Below are 17608 nucleotides of genomic sequence, written 5' to 3' on the forward strand. Positions count from 1 at the left end.
ATATATATACACACACACATATATAAAAAATATATATTTATTTGTGTAACTGTTGCCACAATCAAGATACAGACTGTTCTATCAAGAGGCTCCCCTCTCCCTGATCTTTAACTCCCAGTAATCATTAATCTACTCTTCAGGCCTATCATTTTGTTATTTTAAGAACATTATATAAATGGAGTCATAGAGTATATAACCTTTGGAGAGTGGCTTTTTTTCATTTAAGACTCTTCCAAATTGCATGTATCAACAGTTCATTCTTTTTTATTGCTGCATAGTGGTCCACGGTATAAAATGTGCCAGTTTGTTTAACCATTCCCTTGAAGAACATCTGAATTGTTTCCAGTTTAGGGTTATTAGGAATTAAGTTGCTATGAACATTCATGTACAGATTTTTATGTGAATATAAGTTTCAATTTCTCTGGAATAAATGCCCAAGAATGCAACTGCGCAGTTGTACTACTCTGTTTTTAACGACAAAGAAACTGAGGCTACAAATGTGAAGTCAGAATTCTAATCCAGAGAGTACACCTCTAAGTCCTAACTCTTTGTACTTCTTTTTTTTTTTTTTAAGATTTTATTTATTTATTTGACAGACAGAGATCACAAGGAGGCAGAGATAGGCAGAGAGAGAGGAGGAAACAGGCTCCCTGCAGAGCAGAGAGCCCGATGCGGGGCTCGATCCCAGGACCCTGGGATCATGACCTGAGCCGAAGGCAGAGGCTTTAACCCACTGAGCCACCCAGGCGCCCTCTTCGTACTTCTCAAGACTGTAGAAATTGAGAGAAGTAAATGAAATTTAAAAAGTAGTAAAAGGTACAGTCAACAGAAGCCAGCATTGTTGAGATGAAGGATACATGAATAAAGTGTCAAAGATAATACCAGGTTCCAGCTTCAGCACATGAGATGATAAAAGATAAAAATATGAATTCACTTTAAGACATACTGTATTTGAGGGACCTGCAAGTCATCCTCATCTAGCAGGCAATTAGATTATAAAACAGGAACCAGAGATCAAGGAAAAGCTCTGGATTAAAGACAGACCTAAGTATCATCACATTTAGAGGCTAACGGAGCAAATAAAATCAGAGGAACAAGGTACATAATGAGAAGAGATTTGACCACAGAATTCTGAACAGAAACATTTGTTCCTTCTAGTTTTTTTTCCACAAACAATAAATAGTAAGTGCTGTGACAGACTGCAAGTTCATACTAACTTTAGATTTTACAATCATCAAGTAGAAAGTACAGAGGTATACTCCCCACTCCCTTTTTCATTTAGAAAGAAAAAAACTACAAAAGGAATATTTGCTGGTTAAAAAGCCTCACTACTACTCTGTTTAAAATCATAACGGTGGGGCGCCTGGGTGGCTCAGTGGGTTAAGCCGCTGCCTTCGGCTTGGGTCATGATCTCAGAGTCCTGGGATCGAGTCCCACATCGGGCTCTCTGCTCAGTGGAGAGCCTGCTTCCCTCTCTCTCTCTCTCTGCCTGCCTCTCCATCTACTTGTGATTTCTCTCTGTCAAATAAATAAATAAAATCTTTTAAAAAAAAATCATAATGGTGGATACATGTCACTTTTCATTTGTCCAATGTACAAGGCCAAGACCAAACCCTACTGTAAGTTATGGACTTTGGGTGATAATGATGTATCAATTTAGGTTCATCAATTGTAACAAATGTACCACTCTATGGGGTAGACTGATAATGGAGGAGGCTATACATGTGTGTGGGTGGGTATGTGGTATATTGTTGTACCTCCCACTCAATTTTACTGTTAACCTAAAACTGCTCTAAAATATAAAGTCTGATTAAAAAAGTGTTTTTAATCCTCCATACAAAAGGACATATAAAAAGATTAGTTTCATTTGCCACTCAGCATACAACTCCCTCCACATATTTTTTCAAAAAATATATGGGGAAAAGAATTTAAAGAAGTAAATGACAAATCTTGGTAGCTAACAAAAGTCTAAATTAAGACAAAGCACTATCAGGAATCAAGGATTATGTCAATTATACCTCAATTTAAAAAAAAAAAGAGTTAAGGGGCCATAATAACAAAAGTGACAGATAAACTGAATTCAAATACTTCTGGGAGTTAAGTGTTTTACATAGAACAAAATAAATATTTTGTAACCCATGCTTTGTCATTCAATAAATTAGTGTCACTTACCATAGTTTATGAATTTTTTTAGCAGTTATATTTCAAACCTAGAAAGAACTATAATTCTGTAAGTGATCAAAGTCATACCTTTTAATACATTACATAATTGAGTTTTTACATCTTTCTCCAAAATTAGTCTACTCATCTACTTTTTCTTATACTTGTCTCCACGGCAGAGACCCAAACAGAAAAGTTTAGACTTTGTTAAAGATGGACCATGAATTTCTTTCATTTTTTAAATTAACATATAATGTATTATTTGCTTCAAGGGTACAGGTCTATGAATCAGTCTTACACAATTCACAGCACTCACCATAGCACATACCCTTCCCAACTGGATCATGAATTCCTAAAAAGGGCCTATATTCAGCACACTCACAGTTTCAAGTTTTAACATATATTAACATATATATTAGTAAATATTTACACAAAAGATAAATGTGCATTTTCATTGTATCATAGCAATATCCCAAAAGAACTTTAATCAAGAAAACTTCCAATTTGTATTTTCCAGTGCTATTTAATTCTAAAACTAGACAGCTTTCAGAGATAATAAAAAAACAAGATATGACTCAACATCTGTACAAATTAGCACAGGTCTGAATTGTGGAAGAAATTATTTTGGTTTATGGAAAGCAGCTGTCAAGAAAAAACTAATCCAAAACATTCAGGACAATTTTTATTTTGACAATTTTAGCTGCTCGTCAGAAAATCTAGCCTGGCCATGACATTAAAATGGTGAAATTTTATTGAACTATAAAAATACTGGTAGATTTAGTAGGCCTTTCTTTCAAGTGAATACTGTTGCTATTTCATCCCACAAACATGAGAGCCATAAATTAGATCACTAATTCTAAAGTGGAAGCCAGTGATGAACCATATTACCTAGGAGATCTTTTTTTCCTTCACGATGTATCTACCTCCCTTCACATTCCTCCTACCACTGAGATTCTGAAGGGAAGTGGAGGTGATAAAATAGGTATATGTGTATGCCTATTTTTTTTTAACTCCCAGGTTATTCTGATACATATGTAACTCTCCACCTTCAGGAGAATTTGTGAATTAGGTCCAACTCTATTTTTTAACACTGTATCAACAGCAGACAAAGGACCAGAGCTACAAAGAGCTAAGATCTTAGAAGGCTCTGCAGGTTAAGGGCTATATTCACACCAGTTGTAAGCCACCTTCAGAGCTTTCTGTGTCAGCTCCCTCCAGAATTCATGATGTTATATTTTAGACAATGACAAATACTCAGTTCATCATCCTGAGAAAGGCACATAGTCTACTAGCCAGATAAAAATATAAAAAAGCTATTTCGGACATCAAAAAAACTAAGAAACCTCAGGGAATGAAAGACAGAAATTCCTCTGTTCTTGAATTAAAAGAACAACAGCAAAGTACTTTTTTTGGTCCAGCTTAGAACTTGTTTAGAGACTTTCTGTCCATGTTTTATCATTTTAGCTTTTTATTATGTAACAGCATTGGTTTTTCTATTATAAAGCTCAGTCAAGCTGAAAATCTTAATCATTACAGAATTTAATAAACTACTATTAAACACCAAAGCTGAGAATTAAAAACAATCAATCTTAAGTCCCTACTGCATGTCAAGATGGCTTAAGAGGTGGATTTAAGAAGCTCTGAATAAGGTCTATTTTAAAGCAAAAATGATACTTCTTTACAGCCAGTGTTTCAAATTCCTTATGAACAACTCCAATACTTAAGTATGTCAGAAAACTGGGCTTCTAATGATGCATAAATAATAAGCCAATTATTATTATATTCTAATTATGACTAGTGTTTCTTAAATCACTGGGTAATTTCCCACTCAATGTGCAACTTCGTTGCATTCTACAATGACACCTACTGGCCATTCAAAATCAGCCATTAGTTCTCTAAGACAGCCCTAGTAGGCTGGTTACATAAGAAGAAGAAACACATACACACAGGAACACACACACACACACACACACACACACACACCACCCTGCACAAAAGCAGAGATTTGTTCACAGGTACTCACACTACAGAATTCTACCTAAAACAGAAAGTATTCTTTGTGACTAGATAGTACCACTCTTGCAAAAAAGATAGGAAGACAAAGAGTGAAACACCAAGTATCAAAATTTTTAACTTAAGTCTTGATAAATATCTCCGTAGTAACATTTCAGAACAAACTCCACCTCTTTTTGCCAAATGATACTTAAAACAAAATGAATCTTTTAATTTAGGTTCTGGGATATACTAATGTAAATTATCATTAATACAAAAAGGAAAGTTACACACTTGCTCTACTACATTAGTCCTCATCTTCTCAGGTAAAGGCTACATTTCAGTCAGCTTACATGTTATCAATTTATAATGCTTCTTTTAAAGTTTTCCAGTGTGTTATAAAATCTAATTTTAAATGTAGTTCATCCTTCCGTACAAATAATGAAATTCCTGTTTTACTCTACATTCCATTGTGCAAACAATTATAAAAACTCAGACAAAAGATAATAATTTACAGTTCATTGTGTCTGTAAATACGTTTTACCTCAGCTGGAGAGGTTCAAAGAGCATACTTCCTAAACCTAAGAAATAATTCATAACTAGTTTATCAGACCTAGTAAGCAAATTACTTAAAAGATGACTTCTTCTCCCCACCCTATCCCCCTTCAAACCACCACATTATTTTCAGTCCCTAACATCCACAATATGGGGGGGGGGGATCTAACAACTAATTTTCTAGTCATTTTCCAACTTGCACTTACCTCTAACAATAGATTTTTGAGGCTCTCCACTTTCCTGAAGATTAAAAAATATATATATTTATAATCAGCCGTCACCGTCAAACCAAATTCATGAACTACAAAACACGAACCTGGCTCCTAGTCTCAAACTAACATTTCTCTCAGCCCAAGTCCGTATTTGGGATAAGCTTCCCGACTACCCTTCATGCTTCTTCACCGATAGGAGCCTGCCGACGTAGTAAGCGCTCAAACCAAGGAAAAAACTATTCTAACACATCACTAGGTTGCAAGACCTCCTCTTCCAAGGGCGACAACCTAGTTGTTTGGGTAAATAACAGCCAAGGGTTACATAATGTATAGCTATAAAGAGTTCGAAGGATCTGGCCGCCAGTAAATTACGTTTCTTCTCCACACACCCTTCCCACCCTGAGAAATGGCCATAAGAAGCAATTCCAGGATTTCTCTCCGGTGCCTGCAATGCCTCGTCCTTTTCTTAGAGCTTCGTGCAAGGAACTCCTCCATCCCTCACGATGTCGTCTGGCTCCCGCCTCTCTCCTCTCTCTGCCATTGCCACCGCAGCCCCTCACGCCCTAGGCCCCCACGTCGCCCCGCAAGGTTCAGCCTCCACCAGCCTCAGCGGCTTTCTCCTCACGACCCTCCCAAGCTGCTACCTGGTCTACGCGAGGTTCCGGAACCACCAACTCTCCAGCTACCGCCTTCCAAGACCACCCTCGTCACATCCTCTCTACGGTTCCCGCAGCCCGAGGAGAAAATCCCTCCTGATCTAGCACTCCGCGTCCCCCAAAGACAGCGCCGCCGCCTACCTGTCACCCCGCTGCCTCCGGCTTCTCACCGCCACCGCCTCCCGCAGCAGCCTGCCAACTGCAGCGCAACAACCAGCCTTCCCATTGGCCGCTTCCACGCTCTAACAACTGCCTCCCTTACTGGCTGGAGCATCTTCGCGGCCCTCCCCTCTGTGCAGTGTCTAAGGATTCCGGTCTCCCAGCAAGGAAAACATCGCCTCTTCCCTCCCATTCTCTCCTCTACAATTATTCTTACCTCAGTCGGACCCCCTATGCACAGATGCGCGGAAAAAATGTCGACTTCCAGCACCCTTCATATCGTCCGCCCTCGGTCCAGGAATCCGTGACCTGGTGCGGAACGTTAAATGGCCGCTCCGCTTTCCTGCCGTAAGGCACTGCAGGGGACAACTTCCGTTTCCGCTTGGCGCCGGCTGGAAGATTGACTCTTGAGTGTCGTGAGAGGTCAGATTTGCTGTCAGGTAAATGAGAGTTGGTGGGAGGCTTCTTGGTCAGGAATAAGAGTGAGACTGTTCTGGGGATTGTGGAAAAGGGTAAGGCTAAATGGAGAATGGCCTTGAGCGTAGGTACCTCGAGGGAAGGGGATCGAAGAAGTAGCGATAGTGAGGGGTACTTTGTGGAAGGATGCGGTGAGAGTTACTGTGGTTGGGTCCACACGCCCTCCCCCTCCTTTCCCACCTGCAACCCCCCGCCCTGTGTTTTCTGGTTTACCTCCGAATTGAATAAAGGCAGAACAGCTCCAAATCGAAAAGTCCTAAAATGACAATAATTGCAATGCCTGCCTCACAACACTCACGTATGGTTTCAAGTAAGGCTTTTCTGGGGTGAATGTTTATGATAACGTTAAAGTGAGAAAAGCAGGGTACAAAATCCCATCCATTTGTAGAGTGATTACTGTTGTTAAATGGCACATACGTAGGCGCAGAGACTGGAGGAGACGCTAAAAGTTCACTTGTCTTTTATTTTTTTAATGCCCTTCGTCACGGTTTTAAAAATGAGGGCTCGTTGGGTTATCTACTTGAAGGTCGTTGGTAAACCATAAAATTACATGTACTGTGCGTGGCGTTATCCTCTTATTTTCTAGTTAGGGAAGGTATGCCAGCCCCCCTAGCGGAGGTGGAGTCGATCTCCACGAAAGTAGAGATTCACTCCAAACACAGGTAGCTAGCTTTTTAGAAGTTTCATGATTATAGGTGTTTTCTTTGTTGAACTAATAAACTTACTGTTTTTTGTCTGAACCGTTCTGAAACTAAAATAATTATCCGATGTTGAATCCTTGGCATGATCTGTCGTTTATCTGATTTTAGTTTTTATTGTGAAATATCCATAGCAGAAGGGTGTATAAAATATAAATATGTTTAAAGAGTTACAATTAAGAAAGACAACTATCATATGATCTCCCTGATAGGAGGAAGTGGTGATGCAACATGGGGGCTTAAGTGGGTAGGAGAAGAATCAATGAAACAAGATGGGATTGGGAGGGAGACAAACTATAAGTGACTCTTAATCTTACAAAACAAACTGAGGGTTGCTGGGGGGAGGGGGTTTGGGAGAAGGGGGTGGGATTATGGACATTGGGGAGGGTATGTGCTTTGGTGAGTGCTGTGAAGTGTGTAAACCTGGCGATTCACAGACCTGTACCCCGGGGATTAAAAATACATGTTTATAAAAAAATAAAAAATTTAAAACATCAAAGAAAAAAAAAAGTCTGGTATCCAAATATTTAAAACAACATATCCCATTTTTCAAACAAAACTTTATGTATAATCCCAATAAATTTACAAAATACAAAAAAAAAAAAAAAGCGTTACAATTAAGCAAACCCCTCACGTTAGAAAATAAAACATTGCCAGTAATAGAACTTGCATTCTCAGCAGACGTGATTATCCTTCAAAGAGATGAAAATTGGCTCTTGGAGAAAAGGTGAAAAAAATCTTAAAGACTGCTATGGTTTGTGGCCCTCCAAAGAGCCATGGTACCTTAGCAGATAAGTATGGTATATCCGTGGTATTAAAATTTCACTGGGACGGGGGGTGAGAATGTGATAAGGAAAAAAATATCTGAAAAAGCTCCTTTGGGGTGCAAGAATTAAAAGTAGACTGAAAAGTACTACCTTAGATGATCCCTGTATGAGCTTCTGTGATTCTGTCTCTTCCACCAAGAGTAACCACCATCCTAACTTGTGATAAACATTCACTTTTTTTGCTTTAATTTTTCCATCTATGGTGCATTTCTTAAAAAAAAAATGAATTGTCTGGTTTTTCAGTTTATATAAATAGAATGGAAGTGTATGTATTTTTGAAACTCAAACCTTGTTCATTATTTGTGAGATTTGTTCATACTTTTGCATGTGGTTCTTCATTGTGTACTCCATAGCGTGACTTCCATAAATGATGCGTTATTATTGTTGGATATTTGAATTGTTTACAGTTTGGGGTTAGCCACATAAACCTAAGAAGATTCTTATAAAATAGATCTATTGTTAAAATATATATGTGTGTGTGTGTGTATAGTTACACACACAAGTTTTTTTTTTAAAGATTTTATTTATTTGACAGAGATCACAAGTAGGCAGAGAGGCAGGCAGAGAGAGAGAGGAGGAAGCAGGCTCCCTGCTGAGCAGAGAGCCCAATGCGGGGCGATGCGATGCAGGGCGATGCGGGGCTCGATCCCAGGACCCTGGGATCATGACCTGAGCCGAAAGCAAAGGCTTTAACCCACTGAGCCACCCAGGCGCCCCCACACATAAGTTTTTAATAACAGTGCTGTCCAATGGAAATATAATGCAAGACTCATATGTAATTTACAGTTTTCTAGTAGCTATATTACAAAGATAAAAAGAAACAAAGTTAATTTAATTATATATTTTGTCTAAGCCAGCATATTCAAAGTATTATTTCAAGATGTAATCAGTATTGAAAGTTATTAATGAAATGTTTTACATTTTCTTTATACTGTCTCAAAATTGATGTATTTTACACTTAAATATGTTTGTATGGTAAGTTGTCATAAATATAAACACTTGATCTATGTTTATATTTTGCAAAATTTACAACTAAAAAAATAAATCCATATACCTAAATTGTTCCAAACACACTAAAATTTTCTAGTAACTGATTTGAGAATCCAACTTAAAATTTAAATTAATTAAAATTAAATAAAAGTTGTAATTCCCAGTTGCACTGGTCACACTTAGAGTGCTAGTGAAAACCATATTGAATAGTGCAGATCTAGACCATAAGGTATTCAGATGTTGGACATTTCTAGTTCAGACCAGTTTTTCACAGTGGTTGTGCTAACTAAGTCGCATTCTCATCACCTGGGTGTAAAAACACAATGTGATGTGTTTCCTACAAATCTCACAATCTTGCAAGGTAGGCTTTATCCTCATGTTATATGAGAAAACAAGTTCAGAGAGATTAAATTATTTGCCCAGAAGTTTATAGCTATCAGTGGTGCATCCAGGATTCAATCTGTATAGCACCAAAGTCTGCGCTGAAGTAGAATTCCAAACTTCCTTCAAGTGATCAGGATATCATTGTTTGATTTATGGCTATTTTGGAATAGAAATAATTTTTAAAAGAAAATGAAAAGTTCCCTAGAAATTGTGTTGTTCCGCTCTTTGAAAAGTCATTAAAATATTCTACTTAGTAAATGCCTTTAAAGGGACGCTTTCTGAAATATTTTAATGAGGTAGAAGAGAAAATGCATTGAATTTATTAAAGGAAATGAAGAGAAATTAATATATATACTTTCTTTTTTTTTTCAAAAATGTCTCCCGGATTACTTAATGTTTTGAACATAGTAATATTATAATCTAAGAATAGCCTTCATATATTGTAATGCATCCATTTTTGTTTTTTTTCTTTGTTTTTTTTAAATGTGGGTGGGAGGGTTAGGGAGAGAATCTTAAGCAGGCTCCAGGCCCAGCACAGAGCCCGTTGCAGGGCATCATCTTACAACCCTAAGATCATGACCTGAGCTTAAATCAAGAGTCAGATGCTTAACAGCTGAGCCACCCAGGAGCCCCTTCATTTTTATTCTCAAAATCAAACTATTTCACCAAAAGATTTTGACATTTGTTTTGTATTCTTTTCCAGGTATGTTGATACTCAATTAGGGTTAGCATTCTAGGACTGACATTTGCCAAAATTGGGGTTTGTCTTGTAATCTCTTTAAAGACTTTTGAAATGAAACATTAAAAAAAATTTTTTTTTTGTAAACATGGTATGAAGAAACCAAGATATACTAATGAAACACTTCTTAAAGTATTTCTTTTATAATAATGTATTGAATCTCAAAATCAGCTTGAAATCTGAAATGGTAATTTTTTTCCCTCTATTATTGAATCCACCAGATAATAATAAAATGTTTCACTGAAATTGTGAATGTTGTTTTAACTTGCATTTGGTGAGAATTGGTTTTCATTCTTTTTTAAAAGTAAAAAACATCAAAATAATGTTTTGTGATTATCTTAATATATTTAAATATAAAGTGTTGGTTAATTTGTCAGAATTACTATGTATAACACCCCCTCCAATATTCTGGGGACTATTGTTTAATGGAATGAACATTTCACATGATATATCTTTAGTATACATTGTCTAATAATTACCTCTGTCTTCTAAAATGCAGTGTAAGAGCCCTGCCCTATTATTGGGCCTGCTCAGAGTTATAAATGCAGGCATAATGGTAATAATTTTTTGGTTTGGTTTTATTTCTGGAGAGCAGTGATTATAGACTTGCTACTGCTAACCTTATACAAAAGGGGTATTAATTCATACCTCCTTAATTTGAAATTCATAGCAATTTAACTCGGGACTGAACTGAAGTTTATTTTTACATTATCTATGCACTGTAGTGCACTATAACACTAGTGGGGTGCCTGGCTGGCTCAGTCGGTAGAGCATGTAACTACTGATCCCTGGGTTGTAAGTTCAAGCCCCGTGTTGGATGTAGAGATTATGAATAAATAAACTTTAAAAAATAACACTTAATAAAACAGAAGTCTTTATTGTAACCATTACAGGCATATTTTATTTAAAGAGCCTTAGGGGTCCTAAGGTCTCTGTTGATACAGTTCAGGAGTCAGCAAACCATAGCCTGCTGGCCAAATCCAGCATATTGTCTGTTTTTATACTGCCCATGAGCTAAGAATGGTTTTTACAGATGAACATTTGGAATGAATTTGCTGACTAAAGAACCCTGACTTTGAGCCCCAGTTAAGCAAAATGCTATCCCCAGAAAAAGGAATTTCATTTGTTTCATCTGACCTATATTACAAAAAAATTGTAGTCACTTGTTATTATATCTTGAATTTATCAGTAAAGTTTTTTCCTCTTGTTATATAACTACCTACAAGATATCCTTGATTTTACCTCTTGGTCCACAAAGCCCAGGATATTTACTATCTGGTTCTTTACAGAAAAAGTTTTTGTGATCATAGATATTTAAACACAGTAACACTGCATTTTAAAAGAATCTTCTGAACAATGCAGGCAACAAAATAGTATGTACATTTTCATTATGCATATTTACACATTGTGAAAGGACTAAAGCGAAGGAAACCGTATTGCTTAGAAGTGAGGAGCAGGTGTGCCTGGGTGGCTCAGTTGGTTACGCATCTGCCTCAGGCTTGGGTCATGATCTCATGGTCCTGGGATGGAGCCCCACATTCGGCTCCCTGCTTATTGGGGAGTCTGCTTATCTCTCTGCCTCTACCTGCTCCTTCCCTTGCTTGTGATTGCTTTCTGTCTTTCTCACTGCCAAATAAATAAATAAATAGAATCTTTGGGGAGAAAAGAACTTAGGAGCAAGGGCTCTGAAACCAAACTACGAAGTTCAAAATCAATTGTACCATTTACTGTTTTTGTTACCTTCAAAAAGTTCCTTACCTTGTTGGAGCTTCATTGTCTTCATGTGTAAAATGATGATAATAACTGTAATTTAAGTTCAAAGAGTTGTTTTAGGAGTAATGGATTTAATACATGTTAAAGCACTCTGGTGCACCTGGCACATAGGGCACAATAAATATTAGCTCTCCTTACAATGAAGAAAGGAACAAAACAGTAAATGGTTATCTCTGAGTGGTGGGATTATTTTTTTAAAAGATTTTATTTATTTGTCAGAAAGAGACAGAACACAAGCAGGGGGAGAGGCGGGTAGAGGGAGAAGCAGGCTCCCTACTGAGCAGGGAGCCCGATGTGGGACTCCATTCCTGGACACTGGGATCATGACCTGAGCCAAAGGCAGATGTTTAACCAACCGAGCCATCCAGGTGTCCCAAGTGGTAGGATTATTGATTTTTTTTTCTTTTTTATATTTTGTATATGTATATTCTCTGTGAATATACACTAGTTATGTGATAGGATACTGTTTTATAAAACCTGTTAACTCAGAATTTTCTTTTTTTTTTTTTGAGAATCTTTTTTTTTTTTTTTAAGATTTTATTTGTTTATTTGACAGACAGAGATTACAAGTAGACAGAGAGGCAGGCAGAGAGAGAGAGGGAAGCAGGCTCCCTGCTGAGCAGAGAGCCCGACGCGGGACTCGATCCCAGGACCCCGGGATCATGACCTGAGCCAAAGGCAGCGGCTTAACCCACTGAGCCACCCAGGCGCCCCATCTCAGAATTTTCAAGTATTTATTGGCTCTCCTTTTAAAACATCAACAGTATTGGGGTATTTAATATCTATGATTGGCATAGTTTTCTTTTGTGTTAATCTTATCCTTTAGACATGGCCCACGGACATGGGCATGAACATGGCCATAGTAAACTGGAACTTCCAGATTACAGACAATGGAAGATAGAAGGGACGCCATTAGAAACTGTCCAGGAGAGGCTGGCTGCACGAGGGCTAAGGGACCCATGGGGCCGGTAAGAATAATTAAATAATTTAGATAGAATTTATTCTAAAGGATCAGTATCTGTGTTCCTTTTTTTTTTTTTAATTGTTTTAGCTATTCTAGGGTTTTTTGTACTTACATTTGAATGTTAAAACAAGCTTTTCAGTTTCTATAAAAAAGTTGCTTGAATTTCAATTAAAAATCACATTAACTCAGAGCCAAACTGAGGATAATTGATGTCTTAACAAGTTAAATCAATTATATTGTATACCTGAAACTAATATTGCACTGTATGTTAACTAACTGGAATTTAAATAAAAACTTGAAACAATTCACATCTTAACAATATTGACCCTTCCAATCTATGGACAGTTCAGATTCTGTTGAATTTTCTCAGTAGTGTTTTATTGCTTTAAAAAACCAATCTATTTTATTAAATTTATCCCGAATTATTCCATATTTTATGCTATTGTAAATGGTAGTGTTAAATTGCCAATTTTCTCTGCTAATATGTGAAAATACAGTGGAGCTCTATACATCTACTTTGTATCTTGTTACTTGGGTAAATTCACATTTTTGTTCTAGCCGATTTTTTTTTATAAATTTCTTAGAGTTTCCTTAATAGATGATCATTTTGTCTAAAATCAGTGTTCTTCCTTTTCAATTCATAAACTTTTTCTTTCTTGCATTATTACACTGGCTACTAGTACTATATAATACTAGTGTAATGTTGGATAAAAGCATTAGCTGACATCCATGCCTTGTTCCTTTTTTTTTTTTTTTTTCAATTTATCTCTTCAAGTAATCTCTGCTTCCAGTGTGGGACCCTGAGATCAAAAGTCACATGCTCTATCAACTGATCCATCCAGCCAGGAGCCCTTGCCTTGTTCCTAAATGGGGGAAAGCATTCAGTCTTTTACCACTAAGTATATTTGTTGTAGGGCGTTTTGGAGTTTCTCTTGAGTGTTGAATTTTTTCAAATGCTCTTTCTGCATCTATTGAGATGCTCACATAGTTTTTTCATTCTGTTAATATGATGAATTACTCTTACTGATTTTAAAATATCAAACCAATCTTGCATTCCTTTTTTTTTTGTCTTGCATTCCTAAGGGAAACCCTTCATCATAATATATTATCCTTTTATATGTTGCTAGAATCAATTTTCTAAAATTCTATTTATATCTGTGTTCATGAAGGATATTACCCTGTAGTTTTCTTCTAATGTCTTTGCTTTTGGTATCGAATTAGATTTGATTAACTCTCATATTTTCTAGTAAGTCAGATTTTTAGAGTTAATGGGGGGGGTTTCCATATAACATAATTTTTTCCACTCATTTATCCCTACCTGTGAGAGTAGACTTTTTTTTACTACAGCTCTCTGAATTCTGTTTACTTCTCTGTTCAGGATACTCAGAAGAATGATTGCCAGAGCAGAAAGTCAGTCCTCTTTTTTTTTATTAAGAAGTCTTCTAAAGCTCAGGCAGCTATGACAGGGAAAAGCCCTTGATTCTCTGGAAGAATAGTAATATTAAGTGTTACATACTCTTCTTCTGCCAAAATATATCATACATTACCCTGTTGAATCTTTATAACAACACTATAAGGTAGATAGTAATCACCATTGAGTAAAAGAGGAAGCAAGCCCTGACAGGTTAAGTAATTTGACTACCCTAAAAAGTTGTGAATGTAAGTGACAGAGCAAGGTTTAATACCCAAGTTTCTAACTTCCTCTTTAAATGTTACTGTAATGACTGGTACGGGCAAAGTCACACAGCCAACCTCTCATGAGTAGCCTGAAGTGAGTCTTGCATTTAGGAATTCTGTAAAATCTTAGGTATTAATGACTGTGAAACCATCAAATCTTTTTCTTCTGTTTATGTGTGAAATGTGGGCATATAGACCTAATTATCTTATGTCACAGAAAAATTCATACTATGATCCACTTAGATTATCTTATATAAGGTTACATTTAAGTCTATTAGAAAGATGAAAATTAAATCTGTTTTAGTGAATGTATGTAATTTTTATGTGATTATAATTTTTCCCTTTTTTTCCCCTCTAGCAATGAAGCTTGGAGATACATGGGTGGCTTTGCACACAATGTTTCCTTTGTTGGTGCAATATTAAAAGGATTCAAATGGGGATTTGCAGCATTTGTGGTAGCTGTAGGGGCTGAATATTACCTGGAGTCCCAGAATAAAGAAAAGAAGCATCACTGAAGATAGTACCTGGAAGTATCTTAAAGGCTTCTTAACTCTCTTATAAAAATAAGCTTTCTTCAATGTAGCCTACTCTGTGTGTTTTTCCCTTAAAAAATACAAATAAGATTTAATAAAGTAAGAATACAATGTGCTAGTCTGTTTTTGTCATTCTTTTAAAAAAAAAAAAGTCTCAGGGCACATGGCTGGCTCAGTTGGCAGAGCATGAGACTTTTGATCGTGGGGTCATGGGTTCAAGCCCCATGTTAGCTGTGGGGATTACTTTTTAAAAAATGTGTTAAGCCGTATAAGATTTGGTTTGAAATATATGGGGAGACTGAATACCAGCGGTAGTGCATTCTGCATTTGGCAGAAAGCCAACATATATTTGAACAAGTGGGTATGTTCAAAAAGATTTTGTTTGTTGCTTTTTCAAGATTTTTTTAGTGTGGTAAAGTTTGTCATCTTAACTGTTTTTAAGTGTGCAGTCTGTGGTACTAAATACATTCAAATGTGCAACAATCACCACCATTCATCCCCATAAATCTTTTTACCTTTTAAAACTGAAAGTCCGGGGCACCTGGGTGGCTCAGTGGGTTAAAGCCTCTGCCTTCAGCTCAGATCATGATCCCAGGGTCCTGGGATCAAGCCCCACATCGGGCTCTCTGCTCAGTGGGGAGCCTGCTTCTACCCTTCTCTCTCTGCCTGCCTCTCTGCCTACTTGTGATCTCTGCCTGTCAAATAAATAAATAAAATCTTTAAAAATAAATAAATAAATAAAATTTAAAAGTAGAAATAAAACTGAAAGTCTATGCCATTGAACAATAAGTCCTCATTACCCCTTCTCCCAGCCCTTGGCAGCCACCATTATGCTTTTTTTCTCTGATTTTGACTACTCAAAAGTACCTCATATAAATAGAATCCTACAGTATTTATCTCTTTGTGACTGGCTTATTTTACTTATCCCAATATCCTCAAATTTCATCCATACTGTAGCATGGCCAGAATTTCTTATTAAATCTGAATAGTATTCCATTGTATGTATATACTACATTTTGTCTTTCCATTCATCCATTGGTGACCACTTGGTTTGCTTCCACATTTTAACTGTTGTGAATATGCCACTATGAACATGGATGAACTCTGAATTTTTTTTTTTAAGATTTTATTTATTTATTTGACAGAGAGATCACAAGTAGGCAGAGAGGCAGGCAGAGAGAGAGAGGAGGAAGCAGGCTCCCTGCTGAGCAGAGTCCAATGTGGGACTCGATCCCAGGACCCTGAGATCATGACCTGAGCCGAAGGCAGCGGCTTAACCCACTGAGCCACCCAAGCACCCCTGAACTCTGAATTTTAAATGGGAATTAGCCTTGCTGTTTTTAACCGTCCTCTGCAAGTCCTTTAGATTATGCTGTAAAACACTTGCCGCCCAGTTCTGACTGACATATCATATATCGTGTTCATTTGTCTTTATTGTGATATTATCTACTCTTACATTAAAGTCCTCATTATCCCAATGATTTGAGAAGTTTGACATTTTTTTCTATATCTCTAATAACAAACTACACATTCTTCCCACATTGAATTTTTAAATTTTTTAAAAAAAGATTTTTGGGGGGCGCCTGGGTGGCTCAGTGGGTTAAGCCTCTGCGTTTGGCTCAGGTCATGATCTCAGGGTCCTGGGATCTGCGGGCATCAGGCTCTCTACTCAGTGGGGAGCCTGCTTCCCCCTCTCTCTCTGTCTGCCTCTCTGCCTGCTTGTGATCTCTCTGTCAAATAAATAAAACTTTAAAAAAATATATTTTTAGTATTTATTTACTAGAGAGAGTGAGTGTGTGAGGACAAGCGGGGGGAAGGGCAGAGAGGGAGGGAGAAGCAGGATCCCGGCTAAGCAGAGAGCCCAGTGTGGGATCCTATCCCAGGACCCTGATATTATTACCTGAGCTGAAGACTTAACTGACAGAGCCACCTAGTTGCCCCAGATTTTTAAATTTTGATTAATTAGTTTATAAGTTAAGTTGAAGCATAAACTTAAATTCTTTTTTTTTTTAAGATTTTATTTATTTATTTGACAGACAGATCACAAGTAGGCAGAGAGGCAGGCAGAGAGAGAGGAAGGGAAGCAGGCTCCCCGCTGAGCAGAGAGCCCGATGCGGGGCTCGATCCCAGGACCCCGGGATCACGACCCGAGCCTAAGGCAGAGGCTTCAACCCACTGAGCCACCCAGGCGCCCCTAAACTCAACTTCTTGAAGTGGTAATATTATTGCTTGAATAACAAGTTAATACAAAACTCTAGAGTGGGGCGCCTGGGTGGCTCAGTGGGTTAAGCCGCTGCCTTCGGCTCAGGTCATGATCTCAGGGTCCTGGGATCGAGTCCCGCATCGGGCTCTCTGCTCAGCAGGGAGCCTGCTTCCCTCTCTCTCTCTGCCTGCCTCTCCGACTACTTGTGATTTCTCTCTGTCAAATAATAAATAAAATCTTTAAAAAAAAAAAAACTCTAGAGTGATTTTTTTTCTTTATAAATTTCTTTGTAAACATAGACTTGAGAAATCGCTAAATACACGAGACAAGAATTCCTAATAGTGTAAATGGGCTGTGGTAAAATGGAATAATAAAAAAGACTGCAAATGATAAGGAAAGTGTTTAACAGGTGATAAAGAACGATATGAAAATACAAATGCAAGATGCTAGATTTAAATTTGATCATATGAGTAATTACATTAAATATAGAATGGTCAAAGTGAAACTCTAAAATCTTTCAATTAAAACAAATTTTCAGCTTACGCAAAAAAGTGAAACCCAACTATAAGCTGTTTACATGAAAACTCCTTTAAAACATAGGGTAATAGA

General features: G+C 37.3%; 2 protein-coding genes across 12 annotated transcripts in view; one reads left to right on the forward strand and one right to left on the reverse strand.

Annotated features, from left to right (window-relative positions):
• The window catches only part of HYCC2 (hyccin PI4KA lipid kinase complex subunit 2), a 76881-nt gene extending 70842 nt beyond the window's left edge, over positions 1–6039 (reverse strand). For 3 of the 11 annotated variants that reach the window (XM_059393182.1, XM_059393171.1, XM_059393174.1), the window contains exons 1-2: positions 5717–5972; positions 4914–4947 (exon numbers count right to left, since the gene is read on the reverse strand). The gene's annotated coding sequence lies outside the window, so the exon portion shown is untranslated. The other 8 variants (XM_059393176.1, XM_059393181.1, XM_059393172.1 and 5 more) reach the window with 6 other exon arrangements.
• A 52-nt stretch (positions 6040–6091) lies between these two features.
• Positions 6092–14911, forward strand: NDUFB3 (NADH:ubiquinone oxidoreductase subunit B3). Its single transcript, XM_059393184.1, has 3 exons — positions 6092–6174; positions 12449–12590; positions 14622–14911. Exons 2-3 carry the CDS (start codon positions 12451–12453, stop codon positions 14776–14778), a joined length of 297 nt encoding a protein of 98 aa, XP_059249167.1. The 5' UTR covers positions 6092–6174; positions 12449–12450; the 3' UTR covers positions 14779–14911.
• Positions 14912–17608: the final 2697 nt, after the last annotated feature.

Source organism: Mustela nigripes, chromosome 3 (genome assembly GCF_022355385.1).
Source record: "Mustela nigripes isolate SB6536 chromosome 3, MUSNIG.SB6536, whole genome shotgun sequence".
In the NCBI taxonomy this organism is placed as follows: domain Eukaryota; kingdom Metazoa; phylum Chordata; class Mammalia; order Carnivora; family Mustelidae; genus Mustela; species Mustela nigripes.

Excerpts from the sequence above, each read along its gene's own strand:
- NDUFB3 (XM_059393184.1), top strand. The coding sequence starts at position 12,451 with ATGGCCCACGGACATGGGCATGAACATGGCCATAGTAAACTGGAACTT. Across the intron at positions 12,591-14,621 it reads CTAAGGGACCCATGGGGCCG|CAATGAAGCTTGGAGATACA; the intron begins GTAAGAATAATT and ends TTTCCCCTCTAG.